We start from the raw sequence: 21,356 nt of genomic DNA, 5'->3' as shown, positions 1-21,356 counted from the left end.
ATTAGGTTTTCACTCCAGATGAGCAGCTTCCTAGAGCATCAGAAGATGCAGTCTGAGGGAGGATAGGGCAGAAAAGCAGCAAGCAAGAAGAGTGACTTGCTCAAATCTTGTGCCCTCTGTACTCTCCTCCACGCTCTCACCTGTCCTTTCTTTCAGTAACAGCTGTAATTCAATTTACAAACCTTCAACAACCAATGGTATCAGGTATACAAGGGATACTGAGAGCACTAAAGCATGGAAACACTTAAAGAGCTAATTGCACGGCCTTGATGAGAACAATCTTCCCTCAGAAAATGCAGATCCTCTCCAAATGTGACTGTTTATTAGAAAGTTTTAACATCTGCAGAACACACGCTGGTGTGTTACAATTAATCCTCATAATAAACAGTTTGGTGAAAGTTTTCGTATAACAGCTTTTGGTTTAATTTAGAATGAGAATAAGTTGCAGTATGTCAGAATTCTTTTTAGAACAGAGAGGTTTTTCTGACCCGCAGACATCTGAGAAATGATAAGAAACAGCCCGTGTCTGAATGGATTGTGGCTGTGGGGAGGGCAAAGCTTGTGCTTACCTATGTATTATCATGAAATCAGATTAGAAAAGCAAAATGTGTTTACATCATTGAGGAGAAATATTATAGAACTGGTGTCAAAAAATAGATTGTATAAATGCAGTGCACATGGCAAAGTTAATTAAAAGTTCTTTATTGCAGTGTTTTTGTAAGCCAAGGGTAACAGGTCCTTTTGGGAGTCTGGGAATGTTGTCTGAAGAAGGAAAAAATGCATTTTATTTCTCTAGCATCTCAATGTATAATGAGGGGTTTTGTTGTGTTTGTGTCCCCTCATTCATCCTCCTCCCTGGGTGAAGTTCTTGCCCGATCCCATCCAACCTGGCCTTGGACACTTCCAGGGATGGGGAATCCACAGTTTATCTGGGCTGCCTGTCCCAGGGCCTCACCACCCTCACAGCCAAGGATTTCTCCCTAAAATATAACATAAACCTGCTCTCCTTCAGTTTAAAACCATTACTCATGAAAAAAAACCCAAACAGGTCACAGTTTAAAACCATTGTCCATTCTAACCCCTGGGTTAGAGTGGCCTCCAAAGTACTTTAAAATCCTGCTACTGTGTTTAGTCCCCAATATCCCTCATCCCAAGCAAATTCTGCTGCACAACCACACACCTTATTGTCTTGTGTAGCCATTTCTTAAGTTTGACCAAACTTTAGAGAAAAAAACAGTCTTTGTCCTGAGTTCCTGACATTGCATTTGAAGGAGAGGGTGGCTTGCATGTGCTTCTCATGATGGGAACTACTTCAATCACATTTCCTGTAACTTCATGTTTCTAGGCCAAGTAATCTTGCATTTGATTAAGTAAACACCTTTGTCCTAATGACTTTATGCCTACTTTAAAGGCGTTGCTGTACCTATTGTTCTACAGATTTGTCAGTCTGTTATTCTTTTTCTTTTTTTAAACTTATCAGTGAAGTGTAAGTCAAAACCAAATAGAAAAATCATTTTGTTCTTTTATCATTAGTACAGAAAGTCCAAAGGAGAAGCCAGGTTTGCCATAGCACAAGCAATTAAAATATAAAAATAATATAGTGAAGGAACACAGGTTTGTTTGGGTTTTGTAGTTTTTATTGTTTTTTTTTTTTTCCTGTGTTGTCATGAGGAGAAATATGTGGAGAAAGGAAGATGAAATAAAGAAAATTCATGTTCAATATTGACCTCAAATACCAACAGCTCTGCCTCGCAGACTTGCATGAAAGATCCTTCCCACCTTCTTCTTTAAGCTCCATGTGTTCTTTTCTTCATATCCCTTTACTCCAGACATTAATTACTAGAAATTAAAGGCTTCATTTTTGACATGTCATGAGAATATGTTGCATCATTTGAAATCCAGGAAGATGACCCATTCACTGCTAAAATTATTGTCAAAAGGGTACAAACTTTTGCAAAACTGAAAGAAGCCTGTAATGCATCTATTTTGTAATAATTATTAATGTTTACATTTCTTAATCCCACTTACGGCTTGATGTTGCCAAACTGCTCCAGAGACAACATTAATATGGATGAGAAAAAGAGATTAACATGTAAATGAGTAATGAAAAGCATTTACTAGGAATAGAGCTGCCATCCATATGTAATAAAACCTTGGCAAGCATTGTCAGCATTAACGGCTTTGTTTACATTTATACGTGGCCAGACCATGCCGCTATTTCTTCATGATGGTGAGTTCTGACAATTTTTATATTAGATTTGATCCAGGAGCTTGCATTTGTGATCATAACACAAAACAGATTTCGAAGTCCCTGTATTTAGGAAAGAGATAACCCACACTTCTTTCTGTCAGCTGTTCCAGGACAGCAGCTTGCTGTTGGAGCCTTCCTTTCACAGCTCACAGTTTGGGGACACCAAGTTATGCCCACTATCAGACATTCCTGTATAACTGAGAAATGCTTCCTGTTGCTGGCTGCTATTTCCATGCTTTTCTCCAGGATGAGATTCAGGGGTGGTTCTGCCAGGTTGGGGTCTGGTTGTTCAGCATCCCTGGGTCTAGGAGGGTCAGTGGATTCAGAAAAGCCTGGGCCACAGATCCTCACCTTTTAAGTGGTCTAAGTTGATCCCAGGGCCTAAGTTGATCCCTCTGGGGCCAGGCTGGGAGAGCAGGAGGTCACCTGGAGAAGAAAAGCTCCAGGGAGAGCTCAGAGCCCCTGCCAGGGCCTGAAGGGGCTCCAGGAGAGCTCAGAGGGACTGGAGACAAGGGATGGAGGGATAGGACACAGGGAATGGCTTCACATTGCCAGAGGGCAGGGCTGGATGGGAGATTGGGCACTGGGAATTGTTCCCTGGCAGGGTGGGCAGGGGCTGGGATGGAATTCCCAGAGCAGCTGGGGCTGCCCCTGGATCCCTGGCAGTGCCCAAGGCCAGGTTGGACACTGGGGCTGGGAGCAGCCTGGGACAGTGGGAGGTGTCCCTGCCATGGCAGGGGTGGGAATGAAGTGATCTTTTAACTCCCTTCCTACCCAAACCACTCTTTGATTCTGTGATTTAAGATCACTGAGTGGAAAGAGCGGCTGAAGAGGACGTGAGGCTGATTCCAGCATGGGCCACGTTCTTTAGTTGTGCTGACTCAACATCTTGGAAAGCCTTCCACAGCCAGTGCAGCTTTTGTCACCCTGGGAGGGGGGGGATCCATGTCCTGCTGTCCTTCCAGACAGGCCACCAAGACCAGGGAGGGTGAATGTCAGAGGATGATGTGGAGTGCACATTAATGAGCCTCCACACAGGGCCTGACCCACAGCACACAAAGCTGGCAGGAGCTCAGTGATTCCTCCAGAGCCTTCCCAGGCCTGTCAGCGAGCACTAACTGATAACCAGCAGGATGGAGTACAGATGAGTGCTATTAAACCACAGCTAAACTCAGGCTGAGCTTGCTTTCTCCATGAATTTTCCTCTGAAGCGTGAAGTTTTAAGTCTCTTGGGCTCATTTATGTTTGTCTTGTTTTGTATCCATAGTTGTAGATTTTCACACAGTCCTAGGTAATTGGTTTTGTGTTTCCAGCATTTACAATGCTCGTCAGGAAGTTTAGATGTTTGCATTTTCCCTCTTCAGGCAACATAATGGACACCCATAGTACAGGCAGTGTTTGTGTCATTAGTAATGCCAATAAATAGAAAACCCTTTTTTTTCTTGTTGTTCTTTACATTTATACTTATCCTAAATATCCATAAATTAACTTACATTAGGTGGAGGCATTTTTAATAGGAACCAGAAAAATTTGCTTTGTGTCACTTTTGTGGGGGAGGATGAGAAATAAATCCATTATATAGTGCTTGATGCCTGTTTTGAAAAGGTCCATTAGCAAATGGTTTACAGAGTTAAATAATATTTTATTTACAATCTGTATCAGCTTTCTCCTGTATACTTCACACTTTAGTGTATTTACTGGAGCTAACTCTTTCAAAATTAGCATTTTGTTATGTGTTTTTCATCTCATTGATTGGGGCAGAAAAGAAGGAACTGTGCATTCAGTAGTGTCAGGCATGGGATGCATTGTGATCATCTGGCCAAGTTGTATTTGTGTACACATATATATTTAATTTTGGGGAGTTACTTGATGAAAAAATCTCGAGGACTGCTGAGAAAGAACTCTTTATTTTCCTTCCAGTGCAACATCTTCTCTCTTTAGTTCTTGTTACGTGATCCCTGCTACTTTATTATCCAAGCACATCAAGTTCCCTGCTGTCTTTCAGTGGAGCCAGGGAAGAATCCTTGGGGAGCAAGGCACCAGTGGCCATTTCCCCCCACACCTCCTTGGCCTGCAGGTTTTCTCAGAAAAGGCTCTTTAGAAAACCTTCAGACCACCAACAGCAAAGGTTTCTGGCATGAGAGGCATGACAAAAAGGGGAGGTGTTATCCTGGCATCCTTTTTGTCTCACAGAACCAAAGAGGCAGAGGTAGCTGGTTGCAGGTTGGTGGGAGGGTGTGCAAACACAGAAGGACGGGTGGTAACTGAGAAGTCACTGGTGGCAGCCCAGTGGTGATCTTTGCACTCAGGTGACATCTGAAAATCAGCAGTAAAAAGGTGCAGATCACTGCCTGAACCCTGTGTTAGTGTTAGTAATTCACTCATGAGTCTCAGGGAGTTTGAAGGGCCTGAGATCCCACTCCCCAGACCCTGAGATTGAGGGGTGATCTCAGTTTTCACGAGCAGTAAGAAGCTGGAAGTGATGTCCTCACCTTTGCAACTGCAGAGCAAACTATGAATATTAGCAGAGTGTACCCCAAGGGCTCACAAACCAGGTGGATAAAAAGGAGGAATGTAGAATCACAGAACAGAAACCCACAAGGATGAAGTCCAGCTCTTACCCCTGCACAGAACATCTACAAGGGTCACACCATGGGTCTCAGAATGAACAAACACTGATTTTTAGGGCAGCATGTGACTGCTGGAGCTCAACAAAGCCCTCTTCCAGCAGCCAGAGAGGGTGGGAGCCTGCAGACAACCACCCACCCTCCCAGAGCTGGGGAACTCCCATCCCTTTTCTCTCTCCCTTCTCTTCTGCCGACAGGGCCATGTATTTCTGGCTGTCGGCAGCAGATCTGGCAGGAGCACAGCCCACCCACGCTGCCTCACGGAGCTCCCTGCCCCGAGTCTGGCTCAGGATTCCCCCCACTCCCTGATCCTTGGCCCCCACACTCGCAGCCATGGCCAGCTGGCCCAGCCTCCCCCTCAGCTGCCATCAGCCCCTGGGCTCACACGGAGCCTCCTCGCCGGCCCAGGGCTTGGGGTTGTCCCCACTATGGCAGGGAGGGGGTGCTGGGCTGCCCCCCTGCTCCATTCCGTGCCACAGGGCCAGGATGGCAGGATGGAGTCACACAGTGGGTCACTATTCTCCTTTCACAGAGTCACCAAGGTTGGAAAAGCCCTCCCAGCCCACCGAGCCCAAGCTGCCGATGCCCTCCTTGTCACTGAGTGCCACGTCCAGGCAGTCCTTGGACACCTCCAGGGATGGGGACTCCAACACCTCCCTGGACAACCCCTTCCACTGTGGGATTCACACTTCCAGTGCTTGAATTTGCACCCTTATGCACCTTTTCCCCCCAAAATGACCCCTGGAGAAGGTGGGTTTCCTCAGAATTCTGCTTTTGGAGGGTGCTCCCTGAGCCTGTGCACCGCCAGAGGACAGCAGGAGTGTGGCAGCCTAGACCTGCTCTCGTGGCTGAGGAGCCTCATCTCAGGCGGGATGTGTCCCTTCAGGGGTTTCAGTTCTTCCCACACTTCCTGATGGCTGTGGTGGCTACAGGCACTGCCTCATGCACAAGACTCAGCTCCAGATAGCTCAGGGAAGGAATTGGTGCCAGCAGGAATGGTTGGCAGCAGGGATAGAGGGTCACTGTCCCTCCCTCTGGTGTCTGTGTGGCTTCCAGACAGATGTGATGACACAGAATCACAGAATCCCAGAATCACAAGGTTGAAAGAGACCTTCAAGATCATCGAGTCCAACTTATTCCCTGTTACCTCAACTCCACCCTGGCACCCAGTGCCACATCCAGGCTTTGTTAAACACACCCAGGGATGGTGACTGCACCACCTCCCCGGGCAGCCACTCCAGAACTTTATCACCCTTTCTGTGAAAACATTTTCCTGATATCCAGCCTGTATTTCCCTTGGTGCAGCTCGAGGCTGTGTCCTCTGGTTCCGTCAGTGCTGCCTGGAGAAAGAGACCAAACCCTACCTGACTACAACCACCCTTCAGGAAGTTGTAGAGAGTGATAAGGTCGCCCCTGAGTCTCCTCTTCTCCAGGCTAAACAACACCAGCTCCCTCAGCCATTCCTCACAGGGCTTGTGTTCCAAGCCCCTCACCAACCTTGTTGCCCTCCTCTGGACATGCTCAAGCATCTCAATGTCCTTCAACACCTGACACCTGACAGGCCCTGCTGCCCTCAGTGACCATAACCCCAGTGCTGCCATGAAGAGGGTGGGAAGCCATTCCCACTGCTCCGGAGTGGGGTTTCCACCAGGAAGAGTTGCCATGAGAGGGAACTGGCTGGTGGGCATGGTGTCCCTGGATTAGAGGCTGTGCCCAGATCTCTTGGCTCCTGGTCCAGAAAGGGTTTGGCCGGGTCCTTGAGGAAAGAAAGGAGGATCCCAGCGGGTCAGCAAAGCCCGGCTTTCGGTTGCTCCTCTCATGGGCAGCAATTTTTGCTGCATTCAGCAGATCTCACCCTCTTCATCTCTACTGAGACCACACAGACCTGGGCTTTGCTGCCCACCCTGCCCTCTCCTCTGTTCCCAATGTTTGGTAGTGTTTGTGCTTCTGCACAGCTGCTCTGGGAGGGTCTCCCAGGGAGAGGTTCCCCTGTCCTCCTGTAATTTGCTGGCAACATCTGTCCCCATGGGTCCTCACCTTCAATGGCAACAGTGCTGTGCCTGAAAACTAATAGAACAGAACAGAATCACTGGGTTGGAAGAGACCTTCAAGACCATCGAGTCCAGCCCATGCCATAACACCTCAACTCAACCCTGGCACCCAGTGCCACATCCAGGCTTGTTTTAAACACACCCAGGGATGGTGACTCCACCACCTCCCATTCCAGTACTTTCTCACCCTTTCTGTAAAAAACTTTTTCCTAACATCTCACCTAATTTTTCCTTGGTGCATGAGGCTGTTCACCTCCCTGTGAGATGGACAAGGCCTTTTTCCTTGGGGAGCACTGTGGTGTCTGCCCTGAGCCGTGGCTGCACTGACCTTTCTCTGGCTTGCAGGAAGCGTTATCGGTGGTGAGCGAAGACCAGTCCCTGTTCGAGTGTGCCTACGGATCACCCCACCTCGTCAAGACAGAGATGACGGCCTCCTCCTCCAGTGAATATGGGCAGACCTCCAAGATGAGCCCCCGTGTCCCCCAGCAGGACTGGTTGTCACAGCCCCCGGCCAGAGTCACCATCAAGATGGAGTGTAACCCCAACCAGGTTAATGGGTCAAGGTAATGAGGCTGGTGGTGGCTCAAGAACAGGGATTTTTGTGATGGGTGTGGCTCAGGTGTCTAAATCTGTGTATTTAGCACCATTTTAGGTGCCTCAGGATATCCCACCTGGAGCCATCCCAGAAGGCTCCAGGTTGCTCTACCTTGACCTGCCAGCTGTGTTCAGGTGTTACAGAGGGTTTAAAATGGTGCTACAGGCACAGACTTCTCGTGAGCTTGTGCAGTACCTTTCCTCTGACTGCTGATAATTTTTGGATGTGAATTTGCTTTGCACACCAGGTGAAAGAGCACGTATTAAAGTTAATAAAAGTGGGATTTGCTGTATCCTGGAGCAGCACCACTAATCCATTGAAGGGTGTGGTGTGTGTGATCTAACACTCCATGGAAGTTGTCAAATCCAGCGATTTGGGCAGTTGTCTTTGCTTCAAAGATAACCAAACAGGGAAACACTGGAAGTAAAATCTTGTCATGGCAGAGGGAGTGAGCTGTTGATCTTTCCTTCTGTAGTTACTGTAGACACAATGCCAAAAAGTGGAGCTGGATTTAAGAAGTCATGCTGAAAAAAACCCATAAATATGGAGGCAGGCAGGGGAGAAGAAAGGAACAGAAAAATAAATAACTCAACAGGCAGTAGCCACAGAGAGTCTGTGTATTGACTGTTGTCTCAGGACATTTTTTGGGGAATGTCACTATAAAGGAGACTTGTATCAATTAGTCTGCAAAGGTATTGCAGTGGATTTTGGGATATGGACCGATGGCTTTCCCAACTTAGGAGCACCCTCTGGGACACCTGAAGAAACACAATGAAGATTATTTTTTTTTAAGGAAGCTATCCAAACAAGTGCTTTCCTGTTTAAAATGCCTGCCTGTCAAAACAGTTTTCCTTTGGTGTTGCTGAAGGGCAAAGGTCCGGAAAAGTCAGTTGCTGACAATTGTTGGTGATGTACCAGTGGAGCCCATGCTTCACATCTCTGTCACAAACACCTGAGTTTTAATCTCATCTCCCAGGATCAGTTGTTCAGGAAAACCTCAGCCCTGGGCTCTGTGGTTGCTCTTCACACTTGCTGTGCTGATGTGATGAGCACCACAAGCGGGGCAAAGTGGTCTGCCAGCTTATCACACCTCCTCTGTTCTGTGGTGAGGATGGAAACTGTGCTGAAGTCAAATCAGAATTTCCAGTGAGTAGTCAAAGATTTGAGATACATAGAAATAAATGGTGAGCTGAAGTTACCAAGAATTAGAAGAAGTCTTCTTGTAAGGCTGCTTATTCAGAAGTTCAGGTGTCTTTAATCTATTCCAGTGTCTTTTTAATTTTTTTGTGCTAAGCAAATGCACAGGTATAATCAAAAATGGTGTATTTATTCAAAATCAGTCTTACTTGCTTCCTAAAATTGCCTCTGAAGTATTTGTGCTGGCATTTCTGTAAGAGAACTGATCACAGTTTCCCTCACTATAAATTCCATAAAGTGTATTAGAGTAGATAATCAGTGTTAATTGTTGCTGAGAGGTTTAGGCTGGGTTTTAGGGAAAGGTTCTTCCCCCAGAGGGTGCTGGCACTGCCCAGGCTCCCCAGGGAATGGACACGGCCCCGAGGCTGCCAGAGCTCCAGGAGCCTTTGGACAGCGCTGCCAGGGATGCCCAGGGTGGGGTTGCTGGGGGTCTGAGCAGGGTAGGGGTGGGACTGGATGATCCCTGTGGATCCCTTCCAACTCAGGATATTCCATGATTCTGTATTTTCTCCTTCTTTTTGCTATTTTCTCTTAGTATGTGCACGCACTGAAGCACTGAGGATGATGCTGTGGCTCCCTGCACAATCAATGGCAGGAGGTGGCTGTGGTTTCAGCTGCCAGAATTCCCCTTTGTGGGCAGAGGTGCCTGCATTTCCTTCAGAGCTGCCTGCACTATCCTCATGAAATGCTTGTGCTTGTGGGGAGGGACCCTTCATCAGGAACTGGAGTGCCAGGACCCAGGGAATGGCTCCCACTGCCAGAGGCCTGGGCTGGAAGGGAAATTGGGAATTAGGAATTGTTCCCTGGCAGGGTGGGCAGGCCCTGGCACAGGGTGCCCAGAGCAGCTGGGGCTGCCCCTGGATCCCTGGCAGTGCCCAAGGCCAGCTTGGACACTGGGGCTGGAGCAGCCTGGGACAGTGGAAGGTGTTTGTTTATTAATCCTGAATATTTTTACAGCCTTCCCTGTTGAAAGATCAGTGCAGAGGTCCTCAATGGAGACAGCAAGGAAAATTCACACTTTGGTACATGTCCTAAGGCATGACTTGCTGAAAAACAAACAAAAAAAATTGCTTACAAGCTATAAAAAAAAGATTAGCAGAAGAACAAAAAATATTGCATGCTCATACTACACACAAAAATAATTTTAAAAATCATTGTCATTAAGAAGCACTGTTTATTTCATCAGAGAAGTTTTATTTTTTAGGGTCTAACTGAGGCCTGAAAAAATAGATCTTAATACTACACTCTTAATGGAGAACAAACACTGCCAATTAACAAAAATAAATATGTTTTGGCATTTCTAAATCTCACATGCATGTGTGTATGTAATATGTCATGTTCTTACACTCTGGGAATTGAAACGTGGTATTCCTGACAGTTTTAGAGAAAACAAAGTGTATATCAGATTGTGCTACCTTGCCTTTCTGTAAGTTACTTTGCATTTTCTTTTCTGCAGAAGCCTTCCCCACTCCCCTCCTTTGCAGTCCATAAACTTATTTCCTTAAATGATATAATTAAAGGATAATATTTCCTCACTTCTTAAAATGCTTTGTATGTTCAATATTACCACAAGCACGACCTGGAGTGCTTGGATCTGCGTTTCATTTTTATTAAAACTCTACCTGCTCTGTTTAGACCCATTTTAAAATCTGAGTTGTCCCAGAGGAGTCTAAAATATGACCCCACACTGCAGAGCTGTGCAAGTGCTGCCCCGAGGATCTCCAGGGTATCCTCTGTCCTCTCACGTGGGCACCTGCATCTGAATAATTCAGGATGCAAAGCAGGGAATGAGATCCCACAAAGTGGTGGCCAGGGAGAAATTAACTTCGCAATTTTTTTGCTGTTCAGCTCTCCCTTCTCCCTGTGCCAGTGCTTCCTGTTCATATATTCTGTGCTTTGGAAGAGGGTATAAAATTTTGGGAGCATACTGAACCCCTCAGACATCCCCAGTTTAGCACCCACTCAGAGAAGGAATGTGCCCCCTCTGCTAGGACTTTCCCCAGGCATACTTTGGCTGTAATTGCCCTGCATTAAATCCCAAAATTTAACAATCTCAGAGCTGGCATTCCTGTGAATACCAGAGAAATGCTATTCGAATGAAATTAAAGGGTTATTTTCAGTGTGCTGCACAGGGATTAGTTACCCACTTTTCTTTAACAATAACAGTATTTTTCCAAGATAAACCCTGCAGCCCAGCACCACGAAATACAGCCTGGGGGCTCACCTTAAATTAAATAAAGCAAGAAAAGTTTAAATGAAAGCTGTCATTTACCTGGCTGTTGTTGCATATATAATAGAGGTTTTCACAGGTGGCATCAAATGGAGTTTCTCTAAGTACTTTAATTGTGTTCCTTCCAGGTACATAAATCTAATGAGACCTTTTGTGCTACCCTACAGTCAATCTTTCACCTGAATGTGACAATCCTGTTTGCTGCTATTTATTGCTCCTGGGTCAGACCAAAAGATTCACCCTGTAATATAAATCTGGAGCTTGCATATGCCACACTGGTACTTTGCTTTTTATTGTTCTTTATGTATTCCATCAAATTAGGCATGAGCAATTCTACCACAATGAGTGCAATTCATGTCATGCATTTAGGGAGAAATTCACTCTGTGGAAATGCTCTCATGAGGCTCTGGGTACTGCTTAAACAACATTTATAAATCCATGGATTTGCCAGTGATCTTGGAATACACTCACCCACGGGGCTTTGCCATGCCCATGGGTGGCACTACACAAAGGCAGCTTGGAATAATGACATTTACTATAGGTAATCCATCTTTTTCAGGCAGGCTGAAGTGGAAGACAGAGTCTTATTCAGGCCACAGATAAATTTCTCTTGCCATGAGCAGCGTGATGATTTCATTGAAGAAGTATTTTGAGAGTTAACTGCAGTGAAAGCACAGCAGAAGCTTTCCAACATCAGCCTGGCTGATAGAGAAGTTTTAAAGAAATGCCAGAAATAATTAGTTGTCCTTAGGATTTAATCATGTGCAAAATGTTGATTTAAGTGCTACCAGTTGTTGCTTGAAAACCATTTGAGAATGAAATTATCACTTAATACATCTTTTGTGCGGGCTCTTTTGGGAAATACCATTTTTCTTTGCATGCAACTGCCTGAATTTTCATCAAAGAGCCTCTGTACTCTCTGGGTTCAGAATGTCTGACACACTGGAGGACTTTTCAGAGTCCAGGGTGAACTTGAGTTTCTTTGCTGGTGTTTTTTTTTTCTTTTTCCCTTGATGTAAAGTCTCCTGAGAAGTAGATTCTTTGTGCTGTAGAAGCCAGCAAATTGGAATGGGGAGCCCTTGAGGTACCTGGTACTATGAGGATGTGTGACAGCTGCTGTGCCCAGGCACTGGGGAGGGAGAATCCATCCATGTGGAGCTCTGTATTCCAAGAGATCCAACCTGCTCCCAGGATCCAGGCTGGCAGGCTTTAAAGCTGTAGGAGGCACCTCTGCATCATGGTGGGATACTGGTGGTTCTAATTAGAGCATTTAAGCAGTTCCACAGAATCACAGAATCATTGAATCGTGGAATTGTTGGGGTTGGAAGGCACCTCTGGAGATCATCCCTGTTGCCAAGGCAGGCTCACCTTGAGCAGGACACTCAGGAATGCATCCAGGCGGCTGTGGAATGTCCCCAGAGAGGGAGGCTCCTTGTTCTCCCTGGGCAGCAGTTCCAGTGCTCTGCCACCCACAAAGTAAAGAAATTCTTCTCCCTGTTGAGGTGGAACTTCTTGTGGCTCCGTTTACGGCCATCGCTCCTCATCCTGACACTGAGAATTCTGGCCCCATCCTCCTGACCCCCACATGGTGAGCGTCCAGCCTGGGGAGGGACAGGGCTGATGTGCATCCACCCCCTGACATCACTTGTTTTCCCAAGGCTTTTTCCAGCCCTGGAGCACAATCCCACAGTGGGGGCGTGGTGCCACATCCCCTCCACATCTGGTGTCACAGCACCAGCATCCAGCCTGGCATTCCTGGGAAACCTCAGCTCAGACTAAACAATAAACCTGGCCCAAAGCCCCCAACAGGCTGTGGGATTCTCTCCAGTGATGCCATGATGATCTTTTACCTTTTCTTTTTATCTACCTTTTATATATTCTCAATAACCTTAACACATATACTTGTAAATCTTTAATTCTAATATCTTATTATAATCCTAATAGTCTACTAAGCAAAAAAAAAAAAAAAAAAACCAAAAAACCAAACATCCTAAAAACTTCACAATTAAAAACCACAAAACCTTATGCTGTAGCCCAAAGCTCCTTCCAAAACATATCATATAAACTAAAATTAAGCCTATCTAAAAAAACCCAAAACTTTAAAATAGAAAAATTTCACGCTATTCATTTAAGCCTATCATTAAAACATCTTTGTTAAATATGCTAATTTACAAAATCTATGCAATTGTATATGCAATCTATGATAGATATACATTTCAATATATTCCACTTTAACAAAATATTACACCATAAAAATCCTTGTTAAATACTAAAATAAAAACCCTTTATCCCTTAACCATATCTAACTCTTAATACTATAACCAAAGAAAAGGCATCACCAGCAGAGCCAGCCCCTACTGCAGCCCAGGGCAGAGCTGGGAGATGTGTCCTAAAAGGATGATTCTCCTTATTGGAGCTGCCTGAGTAAAATATTATTAATTTTGGGTAAGAAGGCATTGATTATCTCAGACTGAAAATCCTTTTCCCACTGACTGGGTGGTTGGTGGAGTGGCTGCCTACCAAGCTGGAAAAATGGCAAAGTCAGGATGTGTGACTGCCTCAAGAAGCTCCTCTTTGCTCTGAAAATCCACCATCTTAACACGAGCACTTGCGTGTGTGTGTGGGCATGGTTTGGCTCTGTTCTTGAGGCAAACATGTTGCCAAGGGGAAAAACAAACTCAGCTAACTAATACTACAACTATTTTATTTTTTGGAAGCTTTTTAGGGGTTGCTGGGCTGGCAGGTGCTAAATAAGAAGCTTTCCAGTCCAGGATAATGGACTCATTCATAATTATCATTGCTACATTTGGGATTGACCACTGAATTCCCAGCAACCAAAGGCTTTCAGATGGGCAGTGAAATATAAAAATAATCTTCAAATAATGACATAGGACCCCACAAGAGTTGTGATTGTTGTCATTATTTAAGACTATTGCCATGCTTGCTTTTTTATTTCCTATTTACTGTGTCCAGAGCACTTAGAGCTGGTGGTGAGGTTTCTCCTCTGCCCTGTCATTAGTGGGTGTTTCATTTTCATCAGGGCAGCATCGGTGGGGTTGTTCAGTATTTAAAGTTTAGGAATAGGTCTTTAAGACAAAACAGAAGGTAAGGAAAAGTGGCCAATCGTGGGCTTTAGCATTTTGCACCCTCACAGCCCCTTAGTGCTAATCATGAAAATCAGCAGACATTCCACAGACATGGGGGATTATGGTTTCCATACAAGATGTCACTTCTGTTTATGCCTGGCATGCTCTATTTTCCTAACTTTCTATGTGATCCCTGCCCACAAAAGAAGGCACGTGTGGTTTGGGAAGGGCCCCATCTCCTGGTATTTCATATTTTACGAAACCACAAATACAACAGCCTTAAAAGCTCTTGAAATGAAATACAATTTGAGAAATGTAATCCATTACCATCATAATAGAATTTCTATAAAAATAATAAAAGGAAAACAAGAGAAAATAGGTCCTGAAAGTTATAGGCCAACTGGGAAGCCGTTGTGGCTTTGGCCTAGCTATCACCATGTCAAACCTCAGCCTTGTCCCAGGCAGCAATCTAATTGTAAATTATGTATATACAGAACATCATTTCTTAGCTTTGGCTTTTCCTGACCCCCTTCCCTGCTTTCCCTTTCTTCACTCCAACCTGACACGTAAGAAATATTGAAGTGTTTGCACTAATGGAGAAATGACAACGTGCAGTCAAACTTAAACCAGCTGTTTCCCCATACTGGGAGCACAAAGAGCCAGGCTGGGAATATTTATAGCTTGACTGGCCTCTAGTGAGCCAGACTCTGACTGCCTGCATTTGCCACCATGGCCTTGAGGCTGGAAGCAGCTGTGGGTTGCAGGATAGCTGGGGAAAGCTAAGGGGAAGAAAATAAAAAAGAAAATGAAAAGATTGGATTAGTCGAAGTTATTGTTTGATTGGAGATGAACGGCTGCTGTGTGTACAGCTCAGTAAAAAAACACCTTCTGTTGTGTTCACAGCAAGCCAACAGCTCTGTCACAGGAGACAGGAGCCAGAGCTGCCTCCGATCTCTGAGTGACCCTGGGCCAGCCCCACGTAACCCTGAGCACCCACCAGGCCCAGGGCACCCCGCACAGGGGTGTGTGCCCCACGTTTGGGTGCTCTGTTTGCAGGGGGATGCCCCATTCCCTTCCCCTGGCCATGGCTGCTGGGGCTGCTGGACCATGCAAAGCCCTGCATGGAGCAGAGCAGTGCCATGACTGAGTGGCCATGGGGGGACTGCACTTTTATTTTTTCTTTTGTCTCCTTAGGACTGCTTTTGACGCCTTATAGCAAAGATTAGCGGACTGTCAACATGGTTTCAGCACCAGTTTAAGCAGCTTTAGCCAGCGGTGTGTTTCTGAGGGACTTGCCCCCACCCTGGCCATCCCTTTTCCATCTACTTACTCACCCATTTATTTAATTCTTTGTGTACAGCTCCCCAGCCCAAGTCACTGAGCAGCTGGGCAAGAGCCTGTGGGAGCACCCAGGGATATTTCAACCAATGTGAGTTTTCTGGCATTTCCACGCCTCTGTTGTGCTGGAGTTCACTGTGGGAAATCTTGCTCTCACAGGAAGTCTTGGAAGGGAGTCCAGAGGAGGCTCCAGGATGAGCAGAGGGATGGAGCAGCTCTGCTGGCAGGAAAGGCTGGCACAGCTGGCATTGTTCACCTGCACAGGAGAAGCTTTGGGCTGAGCTCAGTGTGGCCTTGCAGGGCCTGGAGGAGCCCCAGGAAACCTGGAGAGAGACAATTTCCAGGAGATGCAAGGACAGGACACAGGGAATGGCTCCCACTGCCAGAGGGCAGGGCTGGATGGGAGATTGGGAATTGGGAATTGTTCCCTGGCAGGGTGGGCAGGGGCTGGGATGGAATTCCCAGAGCAGCTGGGGCTGCCCCTGGATCCCTGGCAGTGCCCAAGGCCAGGTTGGACACTGGGGCTGGAGCAGCCTGGGGCAGTGGGAGGTGTCCCTGCCATGGCAGGGGGTGGAATGAGTGATCTTCAAGTTCCCTTCCAACCCAGCCCATTCTGGGATTCTGTGGTTCTCTGACAAATGCTGAGGCCTCCAAAATCACCCTGGAAGTGCTTTTCAGAGTTTCAGCACAGGCTCCTTCTCACCTGGGAGCATCTGGCTGTCCCCAGTGTAGTTCAAAGTAACAAATTTCGGGGAAGGTTCAGGTTTTTTCTTCATGGGCCGCTTTTTCAGTGACAAACTCCTTGGGGAGGAAGCACTGACCAAATTTACCACAACCTGAGTGGCTGCAGTGAATGAGGATGAGGCTGAGCAAGCTTTGCAGTGCCCTCAGTATGAGCTGACCTTGTAGCAGCCTCTGTAATCCAAGCTGTGCTTGCTAAATAAACTTTTGAAGACAAGTAGATATTTGGAGAATACATTTTTTTCTCATTTATTTCACTCCGAAACTCAGAAATATTGAACAGTGGACTTTATATTACAGGAATGACATATGTAGGGTTTTGCTGATTCCTAATCTGAATTTCTCTGACACCTTGCACTTCGGCACAACACAGGTGTTTTATGTCACCAGGGGAAAATAGTAGCCTAGTGAAAAGGAAAAAATGTGTTTCATACATTTATTTATGAACTTAACTCTGCTTTCATCAGAGTCAATGACTGGCAAAACTCCAGTCAGCTTCGATAGGAATGGATGAAAAATTTAACTATCAGATCAGCCTGATTTTAAGTAACCCTGCATAATGGCGAGGCTTTCAGGTCCAAGGAGATAATACTTCCTCAGCAGACATTTATCAGCTCAAGACTGGACACAGTGTTCTTGGGTACCATGACTGTGTGTAGTCTTACCTCTTTTTAATTTTTTTTTTTTTTTTTTTTTTTTTTTTTTTTTTTTTTTTTTTTTGTAAATTCCAGGTGCAACACAGTATATTTACAAAGGGCAAAAATAACAGGCAGCCGTGAAGAAAAACATCTCTGGTTTCATTTCAGACCTGGAGCTGGGGATGAATCACTGCAGAGCTGCACCCTTCATTCTGGGGACGCTTTCCAAAAGCTGCTTTTCCACCTTGCTCCCCCGGTGGTACAGAAATAAAGCAGACTTGCAGAAAGTCCTAAAAATCCCCTTTGTAGACAATCACTCTCTTGTTGTTCTGGGCACTAGAAACACCATTTTCTAGCATCTGCTTGCATTTTCAGTTTTGCTTTCTGTACTGTAGAAGTTTGTTCCAGGCAGCTGAGTTAAGCCCTGGCTCAGTGGTTTAGGGCACACACTCAATTTGAAGTACCAGAGTAGTCCTGTTAAATCCCATGGAGTTGATTCCATGCCTGAAATTAAGCGTGGCCTTAGGAGATTTGATGGATGAGGGATTTGCTTGTCCACCCAGTGAGCTAAAGGGACAAAATTCTTGACCATCTGCTTCTGGATTTTAATGAAAAGTTATGACTTATTTATGATCTTCTTCCCCACCCCTGTGTGTTTATATTCAGATGAGAAAACCTTCTCAGAAGCCCTGTCAGATTGCCAAAAGCTCTGTGCTACTGGATCTTCCACATCATTTACTGCTCAGTGTTTACAAGAGTGTTTTTAATGCACCATTGCTTGTAGAAGTGCTGTAGACTGCTACTGATGGGATATTTCACTTTGGAGTCCCTTTATCCCAAGTTTCTTCCCCCAGAAAAAATCCCAAAATTAAATAACTGAGCCAGTTAAACTAAAGGATGTTGCTAGCTCTCTGTTTCCTAAAAATTCAGAGTATGGGCCAAATAGTTCTTTGTAACAGAATTGTTTTTGAGAGTTGGGGTCCACATCTGCACAGGTATAAGGGCAGGTGGTGGAGGATGTTTCCAAATGTCCACAATTTAAAGTGCAGACTCACTCACACATTTATGCCATTTGTATTTGTGGAAGGGAAGCAGAAAAAGGCAACATTTCACCCACAAGGAATCATCACAAAAGCTCTCCTTCAGAGTTTATGTCTGAAAGAAAAAGCAGCTTTGTTTTGCTCTGTTTGGACAGAAATGGGCTGCACCCCAGGGTTATATTTAGTGGTGTGTGGTAGGAGAGCAAAACTAAACCTGAGAAAATATTGCCCAAGTGCTCAGGTTGTGAGAGGAAGGGCTGAATTCACCACCATGCAGTGGCAGGTGCTGACTGTGTTTTCCCTCGTGGTTGTTTTTCAGTCCTGGGGCTGACAGAGCAGTTGCAGGGCTTTTACACAGGGCAGATTCCATAGGGGGTGTCTTTAGAGGCATCCTGGAAAAAGTGTGTGAAGCCAGCATTTTCCAGGCAACACTGAAGGCCCTCTTCCTTCTCCTAAAGATGATGTTGCCAACCATTGAATGATCTCTGTGATATATTTTGTTTTTCTAACTGAAAGTCAGCAGCAGTTGATTTTTTTCTTTAATATCTACCTTAACACAGAAGGGTAAAATTAGTAAAAATACTGCATAGAAAAAAAATAATGCTCAACTTTATATTTTCTTTTAGTATTTAAGATGTACACTAATTTTTCAGCTTTCCAAGTGCTGGTTCTTTTTTTTTTAAACACTCTTGTGGTAATTATAACTGGATTAGTTCCTGAACCATGGTAGTGCTGAGCAGTCAACACAACTGAGTCACAGGGCTTAAAAGGGGCTCCAAGAAAGCTGGAGAGGGACCTTGGAAAGGGCCTGGAGTGACAGGACAAGGGGGAGAGGCCTTAAACTGCCAGAGGGCAGGGCTGGATGGGAGATTGGGAATTAGGAATTGTTCCCTGGGAGCATGGGCAGGCCCTGGCACAGGGTGCCAAGAGCAGCTGGGGCTGCCCCTGGATCCCTGGCAGTGCCCAAGGCCAGGATGGACACTGGGGCTGGGAGCAGCCTGGGACAGTGGAAGGTGTCCCTGCCATGGCAGGGGGTGGGAATGAGTGATCTTCAAGTTCCCTTCCAACCCAGCCCATTCTGAAATTCCATGATTCCATGAATCTATGACTTGCCTCTTGTTTAGTGAGACCACAGCACAATTTCAGGAGTTAAATGGAAGGACTAAAGGAAAGCTTGCTAGTAATGAGGTATTGCTAAAGAAACCAAACCCCAGCTAACACCCTTCTTCCTTTGCCAAACAAACTCTTTACATTTAAAGGTATTCCCTGTGGCTGAGTTCTTTATTTTGATTTTTGTAACAATTTTTCTCCCTCTGATGAAACACATTGTAGACATTAAATTAAGGGACAAATATGTCTGTGTCTGCCAGAAAGAAAACTGTGATGCAATTAAAATGCCATTAGGGAACCCCCTGTGGGATGTTAAACCTAAAGACTCTATTCAGAAAGCAAAGCCAAAATTAAAGAGGTGTCTGGTTGCAGATCCTCTGCAGATTTCCCTGTCTTGACTGCAGTACCATGGAGACTGAGCTAGTCAGGAGCTGAAAGGCTTTTCCAGTCATGCGTGTGGTATTTTGAATCATGGCATTGGCAAATGTTCCTTTTTTTTTTTTTTTTTTTTTTTTTTGGTGAGCCTTACGTAGAAATGTGAACACATTTCATGACATGAAGTGCAACTGAGTGTGGAGCAGCGATGGCAGTGGAGGTGGGCAGCTCTCCAAGCCTTGGACTGCTTGGACAATGGCAACTAAGAATAGTTTTCCCCCAGAAAATATGCAATAAGTGCATTGCTGTGTTTCTCAGTTGTCTGTGAGATGTTTGGAGAGGGAAATGCAGCTCCTTGCAGCCACCAGGCTGAACAAGCTCATGACCAAGCCTCCATTCCATGTCTGGAGTTAAATTATTAGTATTTATAATTTCTGGAGAGATATGAGAGCCTGATCCTTTGGTAGTAGAAATAAATATATGGTCATTGAAGCTGGTTGGTGTTTTTAGACAGCTGAAGGAATCTGCAGAGTCACTGGGTGGGGGGAACTGTGTTTTCCAGGTGCTCCACTCCCAGTTTTGCATTTCATTCCAGGCGATTCTCTGCCGGTGATATTAATAAGGACTGGAATAATAATGGAAGCACACCTTTCTTGTCTGCCTAGGAATTCTCCAGATGACTGCAGCGTGGCAAAAGGAGGGAAGATGGTCAGCAGCTCAGACAGTGTCGGGATGAACTATGGAAACTACATGGAGGAGAAGCACATTCCACCCCCAAACATGACGACCAACGAACGAAGAGTCATTGTGCCAGCAGGTTAGATCCTCTACACCAAAATTGCAAGCTAAAAAAACCTGCATTTCCCTCAAGCCCGCTAAGATTATTTGAGAGGGTTTGGAGAAAAATTGTGATGAGTAGGAAAAGAGCAGTAGTTTGTAGGGGTTATTGAGAGAATGAGCTGAGGAGGATCAGTGAGGACACCTCCTCAATCTGTTCTTCCCATTTCAGCAGCAGAATGGGCTGATAAGAGGCACTCAGATCTTATCTGACTCCTGTAGCTCTTTCTCAGAGGATTTCACCCTAAAGTGAGCAAAAGGAAGAAGCACCTCCTTTTCTTATCCCTTGGACAAGCTTGGTGCAGGGTGTGTGGAGGAGAGAGAGAGAGAAAGGATCACTGTAGCACAGGTTATCTTTGAAAATACCAAAATGTATCTTCTGTGGGATCAAACAGGCATGAACGGCCTTTATGTGGGTTATACCCTGAGTCTGGGCAGCATAAAACATTTTAATAAGCAAACTGACAACTCCACTGCAATGTAAGAGCACAATTGAGAAATTCTTGGTCAGCCTTGGCAGGCTTGGCTGTGGGCTTCAACAGTTGATGGGACAAGAAGGCTGCTGCTGCCTTCTTGTCACTTCTGGCTGCCTTGTCCTCCAAACAAAACCTGGAATATTCTGCAGAATAATTAGCATGCCTGTTTCCAAGTCACAGCATCATGGCATCTGAGGGTGTTCCTAAACCACAGGATATGCACAGGGTAAACTCAACACCTGCAGCCAGGAGGGAATGTTTTGCTGCTGGTTCCTCTCCGGCAGAGAGGTGCTTGTATGAAATATTTCTGCCTCTGCCATGTTGCTTAATATTATTACAGTTTTTCAGTTGCTTAGACGTGCAAGAGTACTGACTGTGGCCAATTTTGCAAGCTGTGATTATTTCAGTTATTTGTCAAGAAAGGTGTGGACAAATCTGTTGCAGTGTCCTCTGCAATGGTATTGTCAATTCTGCTCTGGAGACAGAAGAGTGATGCTCTGAATAATAAATGTCCTGCCAACACTGAAATACAGAGCTTTTGAAAGTTCCAAAACATTTCTCTCCCTGGTGTTTGGCACTTTAAAAAAAAAGACCTTTAGTAATCCTTAGCATGGCTAGCTCAGCAAGGGATTTTTTTGTTATTTTGTGTATTCCTGCAGGTGTTTTTGAGGTGGGTTTGAATAACTATCAAGGAGCAAGATGGTCACAGTCTTGCCATTTTGAGGTCACTCAAAGAAATTAATGGGCAAAAAACAGTTGGTTTT

General features: G+C 45.3%; 1 protein-coding gene across 11 annotated transcripts in view; it reads left to right on the top strand.

Annotated features, from left to right (window-relative positions):
* The window catches only part of ERG (ETS transcription factor ERG), a 139,950-nt gene that overhangs the window by 102,080 nt on the left and 16,514 nt on the right, over positions 1-21,356 (top strand). For 10 of the 11 annotated variants that reach the window (XM_068179548.1, XM_068179543.1, XM_068179544.1 and 7 more), the window contains 2 exons: positions 7,275-7,492; positions 19,945-20,096. In XM_068179548.1, coding sequence (XP_068035649.1) covers positions 7,275-7,492; positions 19,945-20,096 — 370 coding nt within the window. Of the gene's footprint in view, positions 1-7,274; positions 7,493-18,948; positions 19,054-19,944; positions 20,097-21,356 lie in introns of those variants that run through there. The other variant, XM_068179550.1, reaches the window with a different exon arrangement.

Source organism: Anomalospiza imberbis, chromosome 2 (assembly GCF_031753505.1).
Source record: "Anomalospiza imberbis isolate Cuckoo-Finch-1a 21T00152 chromosome 2, ASM3175350v1, whole genome shotgun sequence".
Classification (NCBI taxonomy): Eukaryota; Metazoa; Chordata; class Aves; order Passeriformes; family Viduidae; genus Anomalospiza; species Anomalospiza imberbis.
The sequence above is the reverse complement of the archived record's forward strand: the minus strand, read 5'-3'. Positions and strand labels throughout refer to the sequence as shown.